This window comes from Capra hircus, chromosome 4 (genome assembly GCF_001704415.2).
Source record: "Capra hircus breed San Clemente chromosome 4, ASM170441v1, whole genome shotgun sequence".
Lineage (NCBI taxonomy): Eukaryota > Metazoa > Chordata > Mammalia > Artiodactyla > Bovidae > Capra > Capra hircus.
Genome location: NC_030811.1, coordinates 31,909,277 through 31,927,831, shown reverse-complemented (window position 1 = coordinate 31,927,831; position 18,555 = coordinate 31,909,277). Strand labels below are relative to the sequence as shown.

Below are 18,555 nucleotides of genomic sequence, written 5' to 3'. Positions count from 1 at the left end.
TGGATTTTTTTTTTTTTTTTTACTTTTCTGGTTTAAAAAAAAAGCGCCTCATTTTTCTTCCCTGTTAGAAGTATAAATTTTGCCTAGATATCAATAGATCTCATAAATCTTTTAAAAAGTCAGTCTACAACTCAAAGAATAGCTTTGAACACTACCATGAGTTTACTTGATTTAAGGAACATTCGACTCCATTGCGTTTAATTTTTCTTCCTCTTCTTATTTTTAAGGAGATTGCCTAACGTGATGGTGAAAACTATGAGCCATGTGTAACCCCTGGGTGGCATGGCTGGGAGTGCTGCTGCTCTTGACAGTGTTCACTCATTCAGCCCTCAAGCCAGCAATGGCTCCAGTGATCACAAAGAGACCTTTCAACATTTTCTGGGCGGCCCCAACCATGCAGTGTCAGCATTTCTTCAATGTGGATCTGAATCTTCAGTTATTCAATATTATATCAAATCCTTTGGAGACTCAGAGTGGATCAACAATTGCCATAATTTATCCAGATGAATTAGGGTATTATCCTTATTTCTCTCCAGAGGGAAAATCCTTTAATGGAGGGATACCACAGAATATGAGCCTTCCTACACACCTGAGGAAGACCGCTGGTGACATTGCAAAAGTTTTTCCTTGGTGGAGATCAGAAGGTCTTGTTATCATCGACTGGGAAAGCTGGAAGCCACAATGGGACAGAAATTGGGGCAATAGAGTAATATACAAAAACCACTCTTTAGACTTTACTAGAAACCACCATCCTGATTGGTCAGAAATGAAAGTGAGAACAGTTGCCCAAAAGGAATTTGAAACTGCTGGAAAGAGTATTATGAATGCTACTCTCACACTGGCTTTAGAAATGAGACCAAAATGTTTATGGGGCTTTTATCTCTATCCAGACTGCTACAATTATGATTATAGGATAAATCCACAGACCTACACAGGTAAATGCCCGAGTGATGAAATTTCCCGCAATGACCAACTCCAGTGGCTATGGGAAAAAAGCAGAGCACTTTATACTTCAGTGTATTTGGATAAAATATTGAAGTCAAGTTTAAATGCTTTGAAATTTGTTCATTATCGAGTTAGAGAAGCTATGAGAATTGCTGAAATGGCTAAAGATGACTATGTTTTACCAGTTTTTATTTTTTCCAGACCATTTTATTTGCATAGTATTGAAGCTTTGTCACAGGTAAGAAAAAAAAATACAGTCTAAAAAATGGAAATTTAGTCGAATATGAAATTTAGGGAATAATGTTTTAGGATGCTTATATCCCCTTAATAATAGAATGCTATTCTATTACTAAAACCATGTAGTCTTTCAAATGTCAAGCCAATTCTGAAACAATGTCATTGACAATTAGATGTTTGCTTAAGAGTTTGTAAGTGATGATTCTTACTCCCTTAGCATTTACAAGGGTTTCCTGAAGAACTGTAAAGTTTAAGTTTAATCATGCAACAGATTAAATTTAACTAGGGAGAAAATTCATATTAAAGAAGCTCTTAACACGAAACAGTAGCAGCAATTTTCCAAATCAAAACTGTACAAAGGAGAGCTTGGGTAAATTATTTACCAACTATATTTTCAATATATTGCATTTTAATGTTTTAATTGATTGTTACTTAAAAGTAATATAGATTGTTGATTTTATCTTTAAAAATCTAAAATCTAACCTAGTGATGAGTGTCACAGCAATGAAAGTGGTTTATATAGAAGTATTCTAGGAAATGGCAACCCACTCCAGTACTCTTGCCTAGAGAATCACGTGGACAGAGAAGCCTGGTGGGCTGCTGTCCCTGGGGTCGCACAGAGTCGGACACGACTGAAGCGACTTAGCAAGCATGCATGCATTGGAGAAGGAAATGGCAACCCACTCTAGTGTTCTTGCCTGGAGAGTCCCGGGGACAGAGGAGTCTGATTGGCTGCCGTCTATGGGATCACACAGAGTCGGACACGACTGAAGCGACTTAGCAGCAGAAGCAGCAGCAGCATTCTTAGACTTACACAGGGTTCAGTTCAGTTCAGTCGCTCAGTTGTGTCCGACTGTGTGACCCCATGAATCACAGCACGCCAGGCCTCCCTGTCCATCACCAACTCCCAGAGTTCACTCAAACTCATGTCCATCGAGTCAGTGATGCCATCCAGCCATCTCATCCTCTGTCGTCCCGTTCTCTTCCTGCCCCTAATCCCTCCCAGCATCAGAGTCTTTTCCAATGAGTTAGCTTTTTGCATGAGGTGGCCCAAGTATTGGAGTTTCAGCCTCAGCATCAGTCCTTCCAATGAACACCCAGGACTGATCTCCTTCAGAATGGACTGGTTGGATCTCCTTGCAGTCCAAGGGACTCTCAAGAGTCTTCTCCAACACCACAGTTCAAAAGCATAAATTCTTTAGTGCTCAGCTTTCTTCACTGTCCAACTAACATCCATACAAGACCACAGGAAAAACCATTGCCTTAAGACGGACCTTTGTTGGCAAAGTAATATCTCTGCTTTTTAATATGTTATCTGGGTTGGTCACAACTTTTCTTCCAAGGAGTAAGCATCTTTTAATTTCATGGCTGCAATCACCATCTGCAGTGATTTGGGAGCCCAGAAAAATAAAGTCTGACACTGTTTCCACTCTTTCCCCATCTATTTCCCATAAAGTGATGGGACCAGATGCCATGATCTTCGTTTTCTGAATGTTGAGCTTTAAGCCAACTTTTTCACTCTCCTTTTTCACTTTCACCAAGAGGCTTTTGAGTTCCTCTTCACTTTCTGCCATAAGGGTGGTGTCATCTGCATATCTGAGGTGATTGATATTTCTCCCGGCAATCTTGATTCCAGCTTGTGTTTCTTCCAGTCCAGCGTTTCTCATGATGTACTCTGCATAGAAGTTAAATAAGCAGGGTGACAATATACAGCCTTGACGTACTCCTTTTCCTATTTGGAACCAGTCTGTTGTTCCATGTCCAGTTCTAACTGTTGCTTCCTGACCTGCATACAGATTTCTCATGAGTGAGATCAGGTGGTCTGGTATTCCCATTTCTCTCAGAATTTTCCAGTTTATTGTGATCCACACAGTCAAAGGCTTTGGCATAGTCAGTAAAGCAGAAAGAGATGTTTTTCTGGAACTCTCTTGCTTTTTCCATGATCCAGCAGATGTTGGCAATTTGATCTCTGGTTCCTCTGCCTTTTCTGAAACCAGCTTGAACATCAGGAAGTTCACGGTTCATGTATTGCTGAAGCCTGGCTTAAAGAATTTTGAGCATGACTTTACTAGCATGTAAGATGAGTGCAATTGTGCGGCAGATTGAGCATTCTTTGGTATTCCTTTCTTTGGGATTGGAATGAAAACTGACCTTTTCCAGTCCTGTAGCCACTGTTGAGTTTTCCAAATGTGCTGGCATATTGAGTGCAGCACTTTCACAGCATCATCTTTTAGGATTTGAAATAGCTCAACTGAAATTCCATCACCTCCACTAGCTTTGTTCATAGTGATGCTTTCTAAGGCCCACTTGACTTCACATTCCAAGACGTCTAGCTCTAGATGAGTGATCACACCATCGTGATTATCTGGGTCGTGAAGATCTTTTTTGTACAGTTCTTCTGTGTATTATTGCCACCTCTTCTTATTATCTTCTGCTTCTGTTAGGTCCATACAATTTCTGTCCTTTATCGAGCCCATCTTTGCATGAAATGTTCCCTTGGTATCTCTAATTTTCTTGAAGAGATCTCTGGTCTTTCCCATTCTGTTGTTTTCCTCTATTTCTTTGCATAGATCGCTGAAGAAGGCTTTCTTATCTCTTCTGCTATTCTTTGGAATTATTCATTCAGATGCTTATATCTTTCCTTTTCTCCTTTGCTTTTCAGTTCTCTTCTTTTCACAGCTATTAGTAAGGCCTCCCCAGACAGCCATTTTGCTCTTTTGCATTTCTTTTCCATGGGGATGGTCTTGATCCCTGTCTCCTGTACATGAACCTCATTCCGTAGTTCATCAGGCACTCTGTCTATCAGATCTAGACCCTTAAATCTATTTCTCACTTCCACTGTATAATCATAAGGGATTTGATTTAGGTCATACCTGAATGGTCTAGTGGTTTCCCCTGCTTTCTTCAATTTCAGTCTGAGTTTGGTGATAAGGAGTTCATGATCTGAGCCACAGTCAGCTCCTGGTCTTGTTCCTGTTGACTGTATAGGGCTTCTCCATCTTTGGCTGCAAAGAATATAATCTGATTTCGGTGTTGACCATCTGGTGATGTCCATGTGTAGAGTCTTCTCTTGTGTTGTTGGAAGAGAGTGTTTGCTATGACCAGTGCATTTTCTTGGCAAAACTCTATTAGTCTTTGCCTTGCTTCGTTCCGCATTCCAAGGCCAAATTTGCCTGTTACTCCAGGTGTTTCTTGACTTCCTACTTTTGCATTCCAGTCCCCTATAATGAAAAAGGCATCTTTTTTAGGTGTTAGTTCTAAACGGTCTTGGTCTTCATAGAACCGTTCAACTTCATCTTCTTCAGCGTTACTGGTTGGGGCATAGACTTGGATTACTGTGTTATTGAATGGTTTGCCTTGGAGATGAACAGAGATCATTCTCTCATTTTTGAGATTGCATCCAAGTACTGCATTTTGGACTCTTTTGTTGACCATGATGGCTACTCCATTTCTTCTGAGGGATTCCTGCCTGCAGTAGTAGATATAATGGTCATCTGAGTTAAATTCACCCATTCCAGTCCATTTTAGTTCGCTGATTCCTAGAATGTCAACATTCACTCTTGCAATTTCTTGTTTGACCACTTCCAATTTGCCTTGATTCATGGACCTGACATTCCAGGTTCCTATGCAATATTGTTCTTTATAGCATCAGACCTTGCTTCTATAACCAGTCACATCCACAGCTGGGTATTGTTTTTGCTTTGGCTCCATCCCTTCATTCTTTCTGGAGTTATTTCTCCACTGATCTCCAGTAGCATATTGGGCACCTACTGACCTGGGGAGTCCCTCTTTCAGTATCCTATCATTTTGCCTTTTCATACTGTTTATGGGATTCTCAAGGCAAGAATAGTGAAGTGGTTTGCCATTCCCTTCTCCAGTGGACCACATTCTGTCAGGCCTCTCCACCATGACCTGCCCTTCTTGGGTTGCCCTGCAGGCATGGCTTGGTTTCATTGAGTTAGACAAGGCTGTGGTCCTAATGTGATTAGATTGACTAGTTTTCTGTGAGTATGGTTTCAGTGTGTCTGCCCTCTGATGCCCTCTTGCAACACCTACCATCTTACTTGGGTTTCTCTTACCTTGGGGTATTTCTTCACAGCTGCTCCAGCAAAGCGCAGCGCTCATTACCTTGGATAAGGGGTATCTCCTCACCGCCACCCTTCCTGACCTTGAACATGGGATGGCTCCTCTAGGCCCCCCTGTGCCCGTGCAGCCACCACTCCTTGGACGTGGCGTTGCTCCTCCCAGCTGCCACCCCTGGCCTGGGATGTGGGGTGGCTCCTCTCGGCTGCCACCCTGGCCTCGGACATGGGGTAGCTCCTCTCGGCCGTGCTAAGTGTCTACAGTATGTCACAATATATTATGAATAATGATTAGAAAATAATAATCCATGCAGTCAGATATTATGCCTTGATAGAAAAGGATAGAATGAGATAAGCCATATTTTAATGAAATTCTTGTTTGTAACATCCCCGTTTGGGGGTAATATTTGATTTTCAAAGTCAATTATGGGCTAAGTATCACCTCTGAGCTCTATTTCAGAAAACCAAAATTATAGCGTTATCTGAGTAATAGCATACTGAAGTGTTTTAATATTATGCAATTGCCTTTCCCTTTTCACATGAATCTTTCCCTTTTCACATGAACAAACAGCATGAATCTCATTTATTGTTTAAATAGCATTATTATGTTATAACATCTTTTATTCCCTGAAGAAGGAAATGGCAACCCACTCCAGTATTCTTGCTTGAAAAATCCCATGGACAGAGGAGCCTGGTGGGCTACAGTCCAATGGGTCACAAAGAATCGGACATGACTAGTGACTAAGCACAACACCATTTATTATGTTCTTCATATTGTAATTATGAAATCACTTAAAGCTAACTCTGCTGGATATTTTCTTTCCAGTGTCTCAATTTGAATGAGACACTTGATTTTCTTTTAATGAAGGCAATGCTAGTTAGTATAAGGGAAGAATGATTTTTTTTGTTTCGTTATATAGACAAATTGTGAAACAAAGTGCTAGGTTACTGCAAACTTCATATAATGCAGAGGAGCTTTGCTGAAGCATGGCCATTTTCTCATTCTGGCTTTTGAATATTTTACCTTTATACTGGATCTTTGATTCTCCACACCTTGCAGGGAAGGAAAGAATTCAGACTGTCCATCTATCTCATTCATTCTCTCTTTCATCTCTTCCTATTTCTTGCTTCTTTGCTCTTGGTCTGCAATCATGAACATGACCTCCTCTGGTTCTCATCCTGGTGAATTATCATCTACTTAGTCATCCCACTTGAGAGTCACTTGGATGCCTCCCTTCTCTTTCTATTATCCAGTAGGTAACTAAATCTTATCCATCTTAATTTCCAAAGAACTGTTCAATCTGTCTTCTCTGCTTTACAAGGACTGACCTTGCCTTTGTTGAAGCTCTCATCATTTCTCACTGAACAATTTTCATCATCTCCTAATTGGGGTCCCTGACTGTCATCTTCACTTCCTTCTCCAATATGTTTTTATGACAGCTGAAAATATCTTAGTTGCAAATGTGTGGACTTCCAGTGTCAAAACTTTCTTGTAGCTAAGCCCTAACACTTTAAAATTGCGTAATAAAATAAATACAAAAGACACGGGTATTTGGATGTTTACTTATCTATTGGGTTGGCCAGAAAGTTCTTTTGCGTTTTTCTATATGATACTTCTGGTAGCACTTAGTTGTCTTTAACTTCGTTCAAAACAGTTTTGTTAGATTGTATTGTGACAGCTGTCTGATTATATCAGAGTGCAAACAAACCAAAAACATAAACAGACTCATAGATACAGATAACAAACTGATCGTGTCCCATGGAAGGAGGTAGAGGGTTGGAAATTATAAAATAAATAATACCTAGAGATATAATGTCGGAGAAGGCAATGACACCCCCCTCCAGTACTCTTGCCTGGAAAATCCCATGGATGGAGGAGCCTGGTAGGCTGCAGTCCATGGAGTCGCTAAGAGTCGGATACGACTGAGCGAGTTCACTTTCACTTTTCACTTTCATGCATTGGAGAAGGAAATGGCAACCCACTCCAGTGTTCTTGCCTGGAGAATCTCAGGGACGGCAGAGCCTGGTGGCTGCCGTCTATGGGGTCGCACAGAGTCGGACACGACTGAAGCAGCTTAGCTGCACCAGCAGAGATAGAATGTACAGCATGGGGACTACAGTCAATAATACTGTAGTAACTATGTATGATGACAGATGGTAACTAAGCGTATGGTGATCATTTTGTAATACATAAAAAAATTAAATCATTATGCCATATACCTGACACTAGCACAATATTTGTATATCATTTATACTTCATTAAAATATAAGAAATTAAAAGTTAAAAATGTCATACAAATGAGTGAATTTTTGTGTAGCCATTTTAATACTGAAGATGGAAGCAAAACATTTTCTGCATATTATGCTTATTATTTCAAGAAAGGTAAAAACAATAGAAATGCATAAAAAGATTTGTGCAGTGTATGGAGAAGGTGCTGTGACTGATCAAACATGTCAAAAGTGGTTTGCAGATTTTCATGCTGGAGATTTCTCACTGGACGTGCTCCAAGGTGAAGTAAACAAGTTGAAGTTGATCGTGGTCATATCAAACCATTAATTGAGAACAGTCAACATTATACCACTTGGGAGATAGCCAACACACTCAATATATCCAAATCTTGAATATCATTTGCACTAACTTGGTTATTTTCATTGTTTTGATATCTGCGTTCCACGTAAATTAAGCAGAAAAAAATCCTTCTTAACCAAATTTCCACATGCGATTCTCTACTTAAACATAATGAAAGTGTTCCGTTTTTACAACAAATTGTGATGGGCAATGAAAAGTGGATATTGTACAATAATGTGAAATGGAAGAGATCATGGGGCAAGTGAAATAAACCACCACCAACCACACCAAAGGCCTATCTTCATCTAAAGAAGGTGATGTTGTGTATATGGTGAGATTAGAAAGGGTGGCTTTTATTATGAGCTCCTTCTGGAGACCAAACAATTCCAACAGTCCAATTAGACCACTGACAATAGCACTCAAACAAAAAGGCATCTAGAATTAGTCAACATAAAATGCATTATCGTCCATTAGGATAGCTTGAGACTGTATCTTTCTTTGATGACCAGGCAAAACGGTTATAGCTTGGCTGGAAGTTCTGATTCATCTGCCATATTCATCAGACACTACACATTTGGATGTCCATTTATTTGTCTTTACAAAATTCTCTTAACAGAACAAAATTCAACTCCCTGGAAAGGAGCTGTTTGCTCAAAAAGATAAAAGGTTTTAGGAAGATGAAATTATGAAGTTGCCTGAAAAATAGCAGAAGGCAGTGGAGCAAAACAGTGAATATTTTGTTCAGTAAAATTCTTCATGAAAATGAAAAATGTGTCTTTTATTTTTACTTGAACTCCAAAGAACTTTTTGGCTAACATAATACAAGGATTCAGATACATTTTCTTCTCCTCAGATCCCCAGTGCTTTTTACCTAATATAAGAGTTACTGACACTTCTCAAGGAATCGTGCTTTTTCCTACATATGACTCTGCCTTTTCTTTTTTTCCTACTGGATAAAAAACTCTGCTCTCTTAAGTCTATTTTATCAATTCACACTCTTTTCCAAAGACCACTCTGAAATTTCACCTCTTAAATGAAATCTTCCAATACACTTCCATGCAGCATTAACCGCTTTCTCTACTCTATGTATATCTTGTGGGTGCTAATATATAATTTAATTATTTACCCTGCAATTTATGTATGTCTGTCATAACCATCACACTAAAACACACCCTCAAGAACAATAAATGGAATCTACTTCATTTTTATATTCTTAGTGTCTAGAATATTGCTTGGAACATCATACATATTTATAAGGTAAGTATCCCAGGCAGAATTACCTTTTCTGATTCTGCTCTATAGAACTTTGTTTTAGAGATAAAGATAACGTTATCAGTATGTTCTTTACCACAGTTGATGGACTGAGAAATTATTGAATTGTAGGTGATTAAATATGGTTGGCAGAATCTACTTGTGCCCCTTCTCTTTTTTAGGAGGACTTAGTGCATACAATTGGTGAGAGTGCAGCATTGGGGGCATCAGGAATAATATTGTGGGGAGGATATGACTATTCTGATTCAAAGGTAAGCAGTGGTTTCCCCACCAGCATCTTGGAGATATTCCAGATTTTGTTTTTTTTAAAAAAATATTTTATTTTATTTTTTAATATAAATTTATTTTAATTGGAGGCTAATTACTTTACAATATTGTATTGGTTTTGCCATACATTGACATGAATCCACCACGGGTATACATGTGTTCCCCATCCTGATCACCCCCCCCCCCCACCCCCTTCCCCATCCCATCCCTCTGGGTCATCCCAGTGCACGAGCCCCAAGCATCCTGTATCATACAACGAACCTGGACTGGCAATTCATTTCACATATGATAATATACATGTTTCAATGCCATTCTCCCAAATCATCCCATCCTCGACCCAGAGTGGACTCATCCCACTCCAACAGAGTCCAAAAGACTGTTCTATACATCTGTGTCTCCTTTGCTGTCTTGCATACAAGTTTATTGTTACCATGGTTCTAAATTCCATATACATGCATTAATATACTGTATTGGTGTTTTTCTTTCTGGCTTACTTCACTCTGTATAATTGGCTCCAGTTTCATCCACCTCATTAAAACTGATTCAAGTGTATTCTTTTTAATGGCTGAGTAATGCTCCATTGTGTATATGTACCACAGCTTTCTTATCCATTCGTCTGCTGATGGACATCTAGGTTGCTTCCATGTCCTGGCTATTACAAACAGTGCTGTGATGAACATTGGGGTACACATGTCTCTTTCAATTCTGGTTTCCTCGGTGTGTATGCCCAGCAGTGGGATTGCTGGGTCGTATGGCAGTTCTATTTCCAGTTTTTAAAGGAATCTCCACACTGTTCTCCATAGTGGCTGTACTAGTTTGCCTTCCCACCAACAGTGTAAGAGGATTTCCTCTTATCCACACCCTCTCCAGCATTTATTGCTTGTAGACTTTTGGATCGCAGTCATTGTGACTGGTGTGAAATGGTACCTCATTGTGGTTTTGATTTGCATTTCTCTGATAATGAGTGATGTTGAGCATCTTTTCATGTGTTTGTTAGCCATATGCATGTCTTCTTTGGAGAAAAGTCTGTTTAGGTCTTTGGCCCATTTTTTGATTGTGTCGTTTATTTTTCTGGAATTGAGCTGCAGGTGTTGCTTGTATATTTGTGAGATTAGTTGTTTGCCAGTTGCTTCATTTGCTATTATTTTCTCCCATTCTGAAGGCTGTCTTCTCACCTTGCTTATAGTTTCCTTTGTTGTGCAGAAGCTTTTAATTTTAATTAGGTCCCATTTGTTTATTTTTGCTTTTATTTCCAATATTCTGGGAGGTGGGTCATAGAGGATCCTGCTGTGATTTATGTCAGAGAGTGTTTTGCCTATGTTCTCCTCTAGGAGTTTTATAGTTTCTGGTCTTACATTTAGATCTTTAATCCATTTTGAGTTTATTTTTGTGTGTGGTGTTAGAAAGTGTTCTAGTTTTTTTCTTTTACAAGTGGTTGACCAGTTTTCCCTGCACCAGTTGTTAAAGAGATTGACTTTTCTCCATTGTATATTCTTGCCTCTTTTGTCAAAGAGAAGGTGTCCATAGGTGTGTGGATTTATCTCTGGGCTTTCTATTTTGTTCCATTGATCTATATATCTGTCTTTGTGCCAGTACCATACTCTCTTGATGACTGTGGCTTTGTAGTAGAGCCTTAAGTCAGGCAGGTTGATTTCTTCTCCCTGGAGTGCAATGAATTGTCCAGTAATGAGTTGTGAGATGTCAGTGTGTTTGGGGTGACTTTGGGCAGCCTGTATATTGAAGCTCAGGGCTATGTTCCTGTGTTGCTGGAGAATTTACATGGTATGTCTTGCTCTGGAACTTGTTGGCCCTTGGGTGGTGCTTGGTTTCAGTGTAGGTGTGGAGGCGTTTGATGAGCTCCTATCAATTAATGTTCCCTGGAGTCAGGAGTTCTCTGATGTTCTCAGGATTTGGACTTAAGCCTCCTGCTTGTTGTTTTCAGTTTTATTTTTACAGTAGGCTCAAGGCTTCTCCATCTATACAGCACCAATGAGAAAACATCTAAGTTAGAGATGAAAAGTTTCTCCACATTGAGGGACACCCAGAGAGGTTCACTGAGTTACATGGAGAAGAGAAGAGGGAGGGGGGAGTTAGAGGTGACTGGAATGAGATGAGGTGGGATCAGAAGAGGAGAGAGCAAGCTAGCCAGTAATCACTTCCTTATGTGAGCTCCACTGTCTGGACCGCTCAGAGATGTTCACAGAGTTATGCAGAGAAGAGCAGAGGGAGGAAGGAGACAGAGGTGGCCAGGAGGGTTAAAGAGGGAAATGAAAAGGAGAGAGACAGATCCAGCCAGCAAACAGTTCCCTAAGTGTTCTCCACTATCTGGAACACACAGAGATTCACAGAGTTGGGTAGAGAAGAGAAGGGGGAGGGAGGAGATAGAGGCGACCTGGTGGAGAAAAAGGAGTCCAAAGGGGGAGAGAGCAGTCAAGCCAGTAATCTCGCTCCCGAGTAAAAATGGGTACTGAAGATTGGGTTCTTAAAAGTACAAAATTGATAACAAATTCCAAAAAGCAAAGATTAAAAATCTAGTGTAGATTCTAAAAAATACAATATTAAAGAAAAAAAGTCACAAAAATGATTATATATATATATATATGAAGTTTGCTTTAAAAATAGGGTCTTTTCTGCAAAGTAGTAATAGGTTACAAAAATGAAAATTAAAGGAGTAATAGAGGACTTAAAAGTAAAAAAAATAAATTTAAAGAATGATAATAGTAAAAATATATCTAGGACTTTCTCTGGTGTTTTTGTGGACAGTGTGGAGTCAGTTCATTTTCAGATAGTTCCTCGATCCAGCTTATACTTCTCAAGATCTATAGGCCCCTTCCTATGTAGTCGGTGCTGACTACAGGGTTTTAATCTACTGCACCTGTCACTTCTAAGGTAGTTCCCTCTGTTTTAGCTTCTTCTGTTTGCTGGTCTCTTCAGTGTCTAATTTCTGCCCTGACACAAGGGGGCGGTGGTGGACAATTTTTTAGGCTCACTTGTACAGTCGTTCTGCTGGTGTGTGTGGGGAGTGCTCGCAGTGTCTCGGCCACGCTGGGTTTGCCCCGCTCACGGCATGTGTGCTTTCCCTGTCTACACTGCTTAGGCTCTAGGCTGCTCTGCCAGGAGCTGTCTGAGGCCGGCCCTGGGTTGCATGCACTTCCCAGGTCTAAGCCGCTCAGGTTCAGGTACTCGGGTACTCCTCAAAGGCGCAGACTCGGTTGGGCCTGCGTTTTGTGCCCTTCCCAGGTCCGAGCAGCTCAGGTGACCAGGTGCTTGGCGAGCGCGGTCGCTGTGACTTATCGCCTCCCCTGTCCCTGCCGCTTGGTTTTCTGGGTGTACAACCAGCGCACCTTCTCAGGCGGATGTCGACCATCCAGAACCCCAAGAAGCCTTGGTTAGCAACAAAGCCTGCTTGCAGTTTGGGAAATGATGCCTCTCTGGGGCCGCGATTGCCCTCTTCTGGCTCCGGCAGCCCTCGTCTGCCTGTCTCCGGTGGGGGATGGGCTGGTCCATAGCCAGCTAGCCCTAGTCAGTCCTTTGTTCTGTGAGCGGGCCTGGCGGTGTCTTAGGTTAGGGCTTTTCACGGGGTAGTTATCCCACAGTCTGGTTAGCTATTTCAAGTTAGTTCCCTCAGATTGCCCTCGGGGCATTGAGGCCCTGTCCTCACTCTAAGCAATGCAACCCGCGCCCCCGCTTGCTAGTGGCGGATGCGGGCGTCTGCGCTGCTTCTCCACTGGGAGTTACCGTTGGGCATGTAATCTGTGGGTTTTAATTATTTATTTATTTTTCCTCCCAGTTATGTTACCCTCTGAGGTTCCAAGGCTGGCCACAGACTCACCAGTGAGTGTTTCCTGGTGTTTGGAAACTTGTCTCTTTTTTAAGACTCCCTTCCCTTGATGGATCTCTGTCCCTACCTCTTTTGTCTCTCTTTTTATCTTTTTTATTTTTTCCTACCTCCTTTCGAAGATAATGGCCTGCTTTTCTGGGTGCCTGATGTCCTCTGCCGGCATTCAGAAGTTATTTTGTGGAATTTACTTAGCGTTCAAATGTTCTTTTGATGAATTTATGGGGGAGAAAGTGGTCTCCCTGTCCTATTCCTCTGCCATCTTCTGGTTTTTGTTTTAATTTTTCATGTCAGAGACAAACGGTTGCTAATTATCTGCTCAGTTGACTTTAACAAAACTCAGAGAGCACAGGGGCTCACATTGAGCAATTTGTCTGTACCAGCCACAGTGTTGTAAAAAGAGCACACATTTTCCAATCAGACAATCCTAAATAAGAATACAAATTTTACATTCTAGGGGTGTAGTCTTGGGCGAGTTAATTAACCTCTCTGAGTATCCATGTCTTCATCTAAAAAAAAAAGTACTGAAAGAAAATCTACTTTGTAAGAATTTTGGTAGATGGTGGATCAATGGCAAAGAATCCACCTGCCAATGCAGGAGTTGCGGATTCGATCTCTGGGTTGGGAAGACCTCCTGAAGAAGGAAATGGCAACCCATTCCACTATTCTTGCCTGGAAAAATCCCATGGACAGAGGAACCTGGTGGGGCTATATCCATGGGAGTTGCAAAAGAGTCCAACACAACTTAGCAACTAAACAACAGCAAGAATGATATAATATGTATGAAAAAAAGAGAATACCAAATTTTAAAAATAAATATATTTCAACCACACAAAGGATGGATTCTCCAAAACTGATTCTTTATTTTCTGATTGTCTGTGATAGAAATGCTCATGGGAGAGAAAAAAAAAAATATATATATATATGCATATATAAACGTTTATTAACATTCTACCCTTGATAGCAATTCTCACATGGAATAATTCTATCATTTTCCACAACTGACTTTGAACATGTTCAGTTGGTGGCCTGTTGTACTACCCAAGTGAAAATGCAGAAACCACAGTTTTCCTCATATTTAGGTATTAATGAATTGGCTTCCCAGGTGGCTCAGTGGGTAAAGAATCTGCCTGCAATGCAGGAGATGTGGGTTTGATACCTGAGTGGGGAAAATCCCACTCCAGTATTCTTGCCTGCAGAATCCCATAGACAGAGGAGCCTGGTGGGCTACAGTCCATGGGGTCGCAAAGAGTTGGAACACGACTGAAGTGACTAAGCACACACTTATCCACAGGTATTGAAGTGGCTCAGACAGTAAAGCGTCTGCCTGCAATGCGGGAGACCCGGGTTCGATCCCTGGGTTGGGAAGATCCCCTGGAGAAGGTAATGGCAATCCACTCCAGCACTCTTGCCTGGAAAATCCCATGGACGGAGGAGCCTGATAGGCTACAGTCCATGGGGTCGCAAAGAGTCGGACACGACTGAGCGACTTTACTTCATTAACAAATAGTTCACTTTTCAAGTATTAAAACATTCGGTCTCATAAAATATAAAAACAGTCAGCTCTTTCTCATTTGGCATTCTACAAATCAGCAAGCTGGTATTGGTAAGAGGAGGCCTAAGGTTGAACGACTTGGAATCCAATGTTCACTTTTTGTCTCCTACTAGCCAACGACCTTGAACAAATCTCTACAATTTCTTTATCCGTTAAATGGTGAGAATAATAGTATCTATCTTATAGGGCTGTTATGAGAATTACATTATTAATACATGTAAAGCACTTAAACAGTACCTGGCACATGCCAAGTGCCATGTAAGTGGTGGTTGTTATTATCCAGGTTGAAACTTCTTGCTTCTTCTCCCCACACCCCAAGCTTGGGTCTCAGTTGTGGGGAAGAGGAGTACCATTCATTTCTTTGCTCATTTGCTTCAAGGATGAGTACAGGAGACTGGGGTAGAGAGGAGGCAGAGTGGGCAAAGTAATTTTTATTTATATGGTGGCTTTTAAAATGACTGTGGTCTCTTGAAGACCATCCCACATGGCTGCCATATAGGGTCTGTCTCTTTCTTGCATGAGGTTAGAGATGCTTCCAACCCCCACACAACTTGCACCTTCAAGGTTTTGCTCCTGAGGCACTGGAGAGAGGGAGCTGACATGTTGAGATAGGCTGGGAAGAGGATCGGGGGAATGGGTTAAGGTTGTTGAAGTGTTCCTGAGACATTCAGGTAGAGATGTCCAGTAGATAGGTGGGTGTACAGTTGATCAGAGATAAATTCTGAGAAATACACATCTGGGAGTTCTATTTAAGGCAATGAGAAGGGGTAAGTTTATCCAGAGAGAGTATAGCTGGAAAAGTGAAAAATTAAGCCTAGGGTACTCCAGGGTTAAGAGGTAGGGAAGATGAGCTAGTAAATGAGATTAAGAAGGAGCATTCAGTGAGAAAGGAAAAATCCAGGAGAGTGTGATATACCAGAAGATAAGTGAAGAAGGAATTTCAAGGAAGAGGGCTGGGACAGAACAGGGAAACCCAAGTTGAACCTGATTGGGTTTACCTGTACTCTGTACTCTCTTTGATTCGTCTCTCCCCTCAGTCTTCTTTCTTCCTCTTCCCTCCCTCTTTCTTACTTCTTTCTTTCTTGTTTTGTTCAGTGGTTTCCCTGTTCCATTTTTCCCATCTGTCCTACAAACTTCCTCAGATGCCTCAGATAAGGAGCCATGCCTTGACTAAAAATAGCATTTATTCCTAAACATAATGTGAGGCTGACCTAGACTGAATGTACCTGGAACAAAAATATTACACATGGGTTTTCAGAACTTGTTATTGTCCAAAGTGACACCTTGTTCAACTGCCTGCCATTAGTAGCTTATTCTGCCTTATGACTTTCCATCTGAACCCCTGAATCCTTTCCACATGGATTCACAGTTTTGGGGCCTCTTCTCAAAGACAAACTGTCCTGCTGTTTTAAATTAATTGGAATTTAATTATGCATTCATGTTATGTATGCATGCATGCTCAGTCATGTCTGACCCCTTGGACTCTAGCCTGCCAGACTCCTCTGTCCATAGAATTTTCCAGGCAAAAATATTGGAATGGGTTGCCATTTCCTCCTCCAAGGATCTTCCCAACCCAGGGATCAAGTCATTGCAGGCAGACTCTTTATGGCTGAGCCATCAGGGAAGCCCTTCCATTAGAGTTAGTACTGATCAAAATAATTGAAGTGCTAATAGAAAGCACACTTTTATTAATGAATCTACTAGGATTTTCCCATGGCACTTCCTTTATGGATTAAGGCAGGCAGTGATGAAGATTCTAGCCAGATTCTTCTGGGCTGGCTGATGGTGTCATTTCAATTCGGCCAGCACATCCTAGCTGCACAGTGTGATCATGAGTAGGTAGAACTGTGTACTAGCCTTAAAACTGAAGGTTGTGGACAATCAATGGCGCCTAGTGGCAGATTTATAGGAAGACAATCTAACTTTCCATATGGTATACAAGTGACTCAGGAATTTAGTAATAAATAATAATCTTTTATAGAATCCCTCCTACAACCCAGCCAATGGATATATAAAGTACGATGTATTTTTACTATGAGACTGAACCACAGCTACATTTTTTTAAGAGCTACACGTATGAATGTGGGGAAAGGATCTTGAAAATGTTTGCAAAGGAAGTTGTAGAAAATAAAATATTCCAAATGATATAAATTTGTATAAGAATTTAAAGACACAAAATAATATACACATTGTTCATAATTACATTTACATGTAGTAAAGTTATAAAAACATGGATGCAAGTGCTACCCCTTCCCACTTCGGGAGAACTGTTACCTCTGAAGAGATAAGGAGAAGAATGGGATGATTTGGTAGTCTGAGAAAAATCTGACCTGTTGTTAACATATATTAAGTATCAGCACCAAAACTGTTTCATGAATTTAACAAAATCATCCCACGATAAAGATTTTCTTTTTAAAGTGTCAGTACAAGTATCTCTTAAAGGATACTCTTGTGGAAAAATGTGGAATCCTTTTCCTCAGAAAATGGTATGAAATTGGTTCATTAGAGTATTCCTAACCAAAGGCATGGATCATCACTTGCGGGACTTTATAAGGGCTAGTCTTTCATTTAAATGCTAAATCCACTGAAACTCTTTCTCCTCAATATTTATAAATACTACCTGGACAATTGAATCATGTTTTGAAAGTGATCTAAATAGATCTCTGTTTTTCCCACAGGAGACCTGCTTGTCTGTGCAAAAATTTATTCAAGGGCCATTGGGCCATTATGCTGTTAATGTAACAACTGCAGCCAAACTCTGCAGTCAAAGTCTATGTAACAGTAATGGAAGATGCATTCGAAAAACATCTGAATCCTCCTCCTATCTGCATCTGCCAGGAAGCAGCAGTAAGAAATACGGCCTAAGCAAGAGCTTGAGAGTCATCCTTTCCCCAGCCAATAAACTGAAGACAGTAAAGGCCATGAAGGATGGCTTTGTGTGTCGCTGCTATCACGGCTGGCATGGAGAGTCTTGCCAGCAGCTTTCTTCAGATGTCCTGAGAGGGAAGAATAAGGCCCGTATTGCTGACTTTAAATTATCAGTTTTTCTCAGCATGACCTTATCTGTGATTCTCTTCATTTTTCTACCCCCATGACAGTGTCATTTTTTCCTTGAAATTCTGAAAAGCAGAAAATGCTGGTTTTTTTTTTTTCTTTAACCTCAACATACTTCTAAAATATTTGTTCTCTTTAAAGCGGAAAAAAAAAAAAATGGAGGGGGTGGGTTGGTGGGTATCTTTGGCTCTATAGAGCCATTAGATAGAGCAATTCTGTCTTGGATGCTTACCTCATGCGAGGCTCTAAGGATAAGGATGTGAATGTACCAAAGTCTCTGTCCTTGGGGAACTTAAATTCTTGTGAGGAGATGAATGATAATAAACAAATTCATTTGTATCAAATGGTGCTAAGTGCTGTGGAGAATAACAAAGCATGGTAAAGGACAAGAGAGAGCAGTGGAGATTGTTTACAGGGCGGTCAGGTATGGCTCCCTAATGAGAGGACCTGCAGGCAGGAGGATCAGATCACAAGATGTCTGAGAAGAGCATTCTCAGATTAAGGAAGAGCAAATGCAAAAGTCGTTCTGTGAGAGCAGGTTTAGGCCAGTGTGGCTGATGCAGGAGGAAGGAGGAAGGAGTCAGGTCATTGACTATTTGAACTAAGGGGTTGAATGAAGGTAATTAAAATAATAATAATTTAAGAGAAATTTCTGAAGGAAAGTGATCAAGAAAGATGTATTTTTATTTTTTAAAAAAATAAATATGCACTTAAATTGGATAGCAACAAGAGCATC

The 18,555-nt window shown here is 40.7% G+C and overlaps 1 protein-coding gene across 1 annotated transcript; it reads left to right on the top strand.

Annotated features, from left to right (window-relative positions):
- Positions 263 to 17,860, top strand: LOC102168417 (hyaluronidase-4-like). The gene is made up of 3 exons (XM_005679421.2): positions 263 to 1,183; positions 9,267 to 9,356; positions 17,444 to 17,860. The coding sequence occupies exons 1-3, from the start codon at positions 263 to 265 to the stop codon at positions 17,858 to 17,860; spliced, it is 1,428 nt and encodes a 475-aa protein (XP_005679478.1).

Coding starts and splice junctions, on each gene's coding strand:
- LOC102168417 (XM_005679421.2), top strand. CDS start 263: ATGTGTAACCCCTGGGTGGCATGGCTGGGAGTGCTGCTGCTCTTGACA. Junction 1,184..9,266: donor GTATTGAAGCTTTGTCACAG/GTAAGAAAAAAA, acceptor TCTCTTTTTTAG/GAGGACTTAGTGCATACAAT. Junction 9,357..17,443: donor ATGACTATTCTGATTCAAAG/GTAAGCAGTGGT, acceptor TTTTTCCCACAG/GAGACCTGCTTGTCTGTGCA.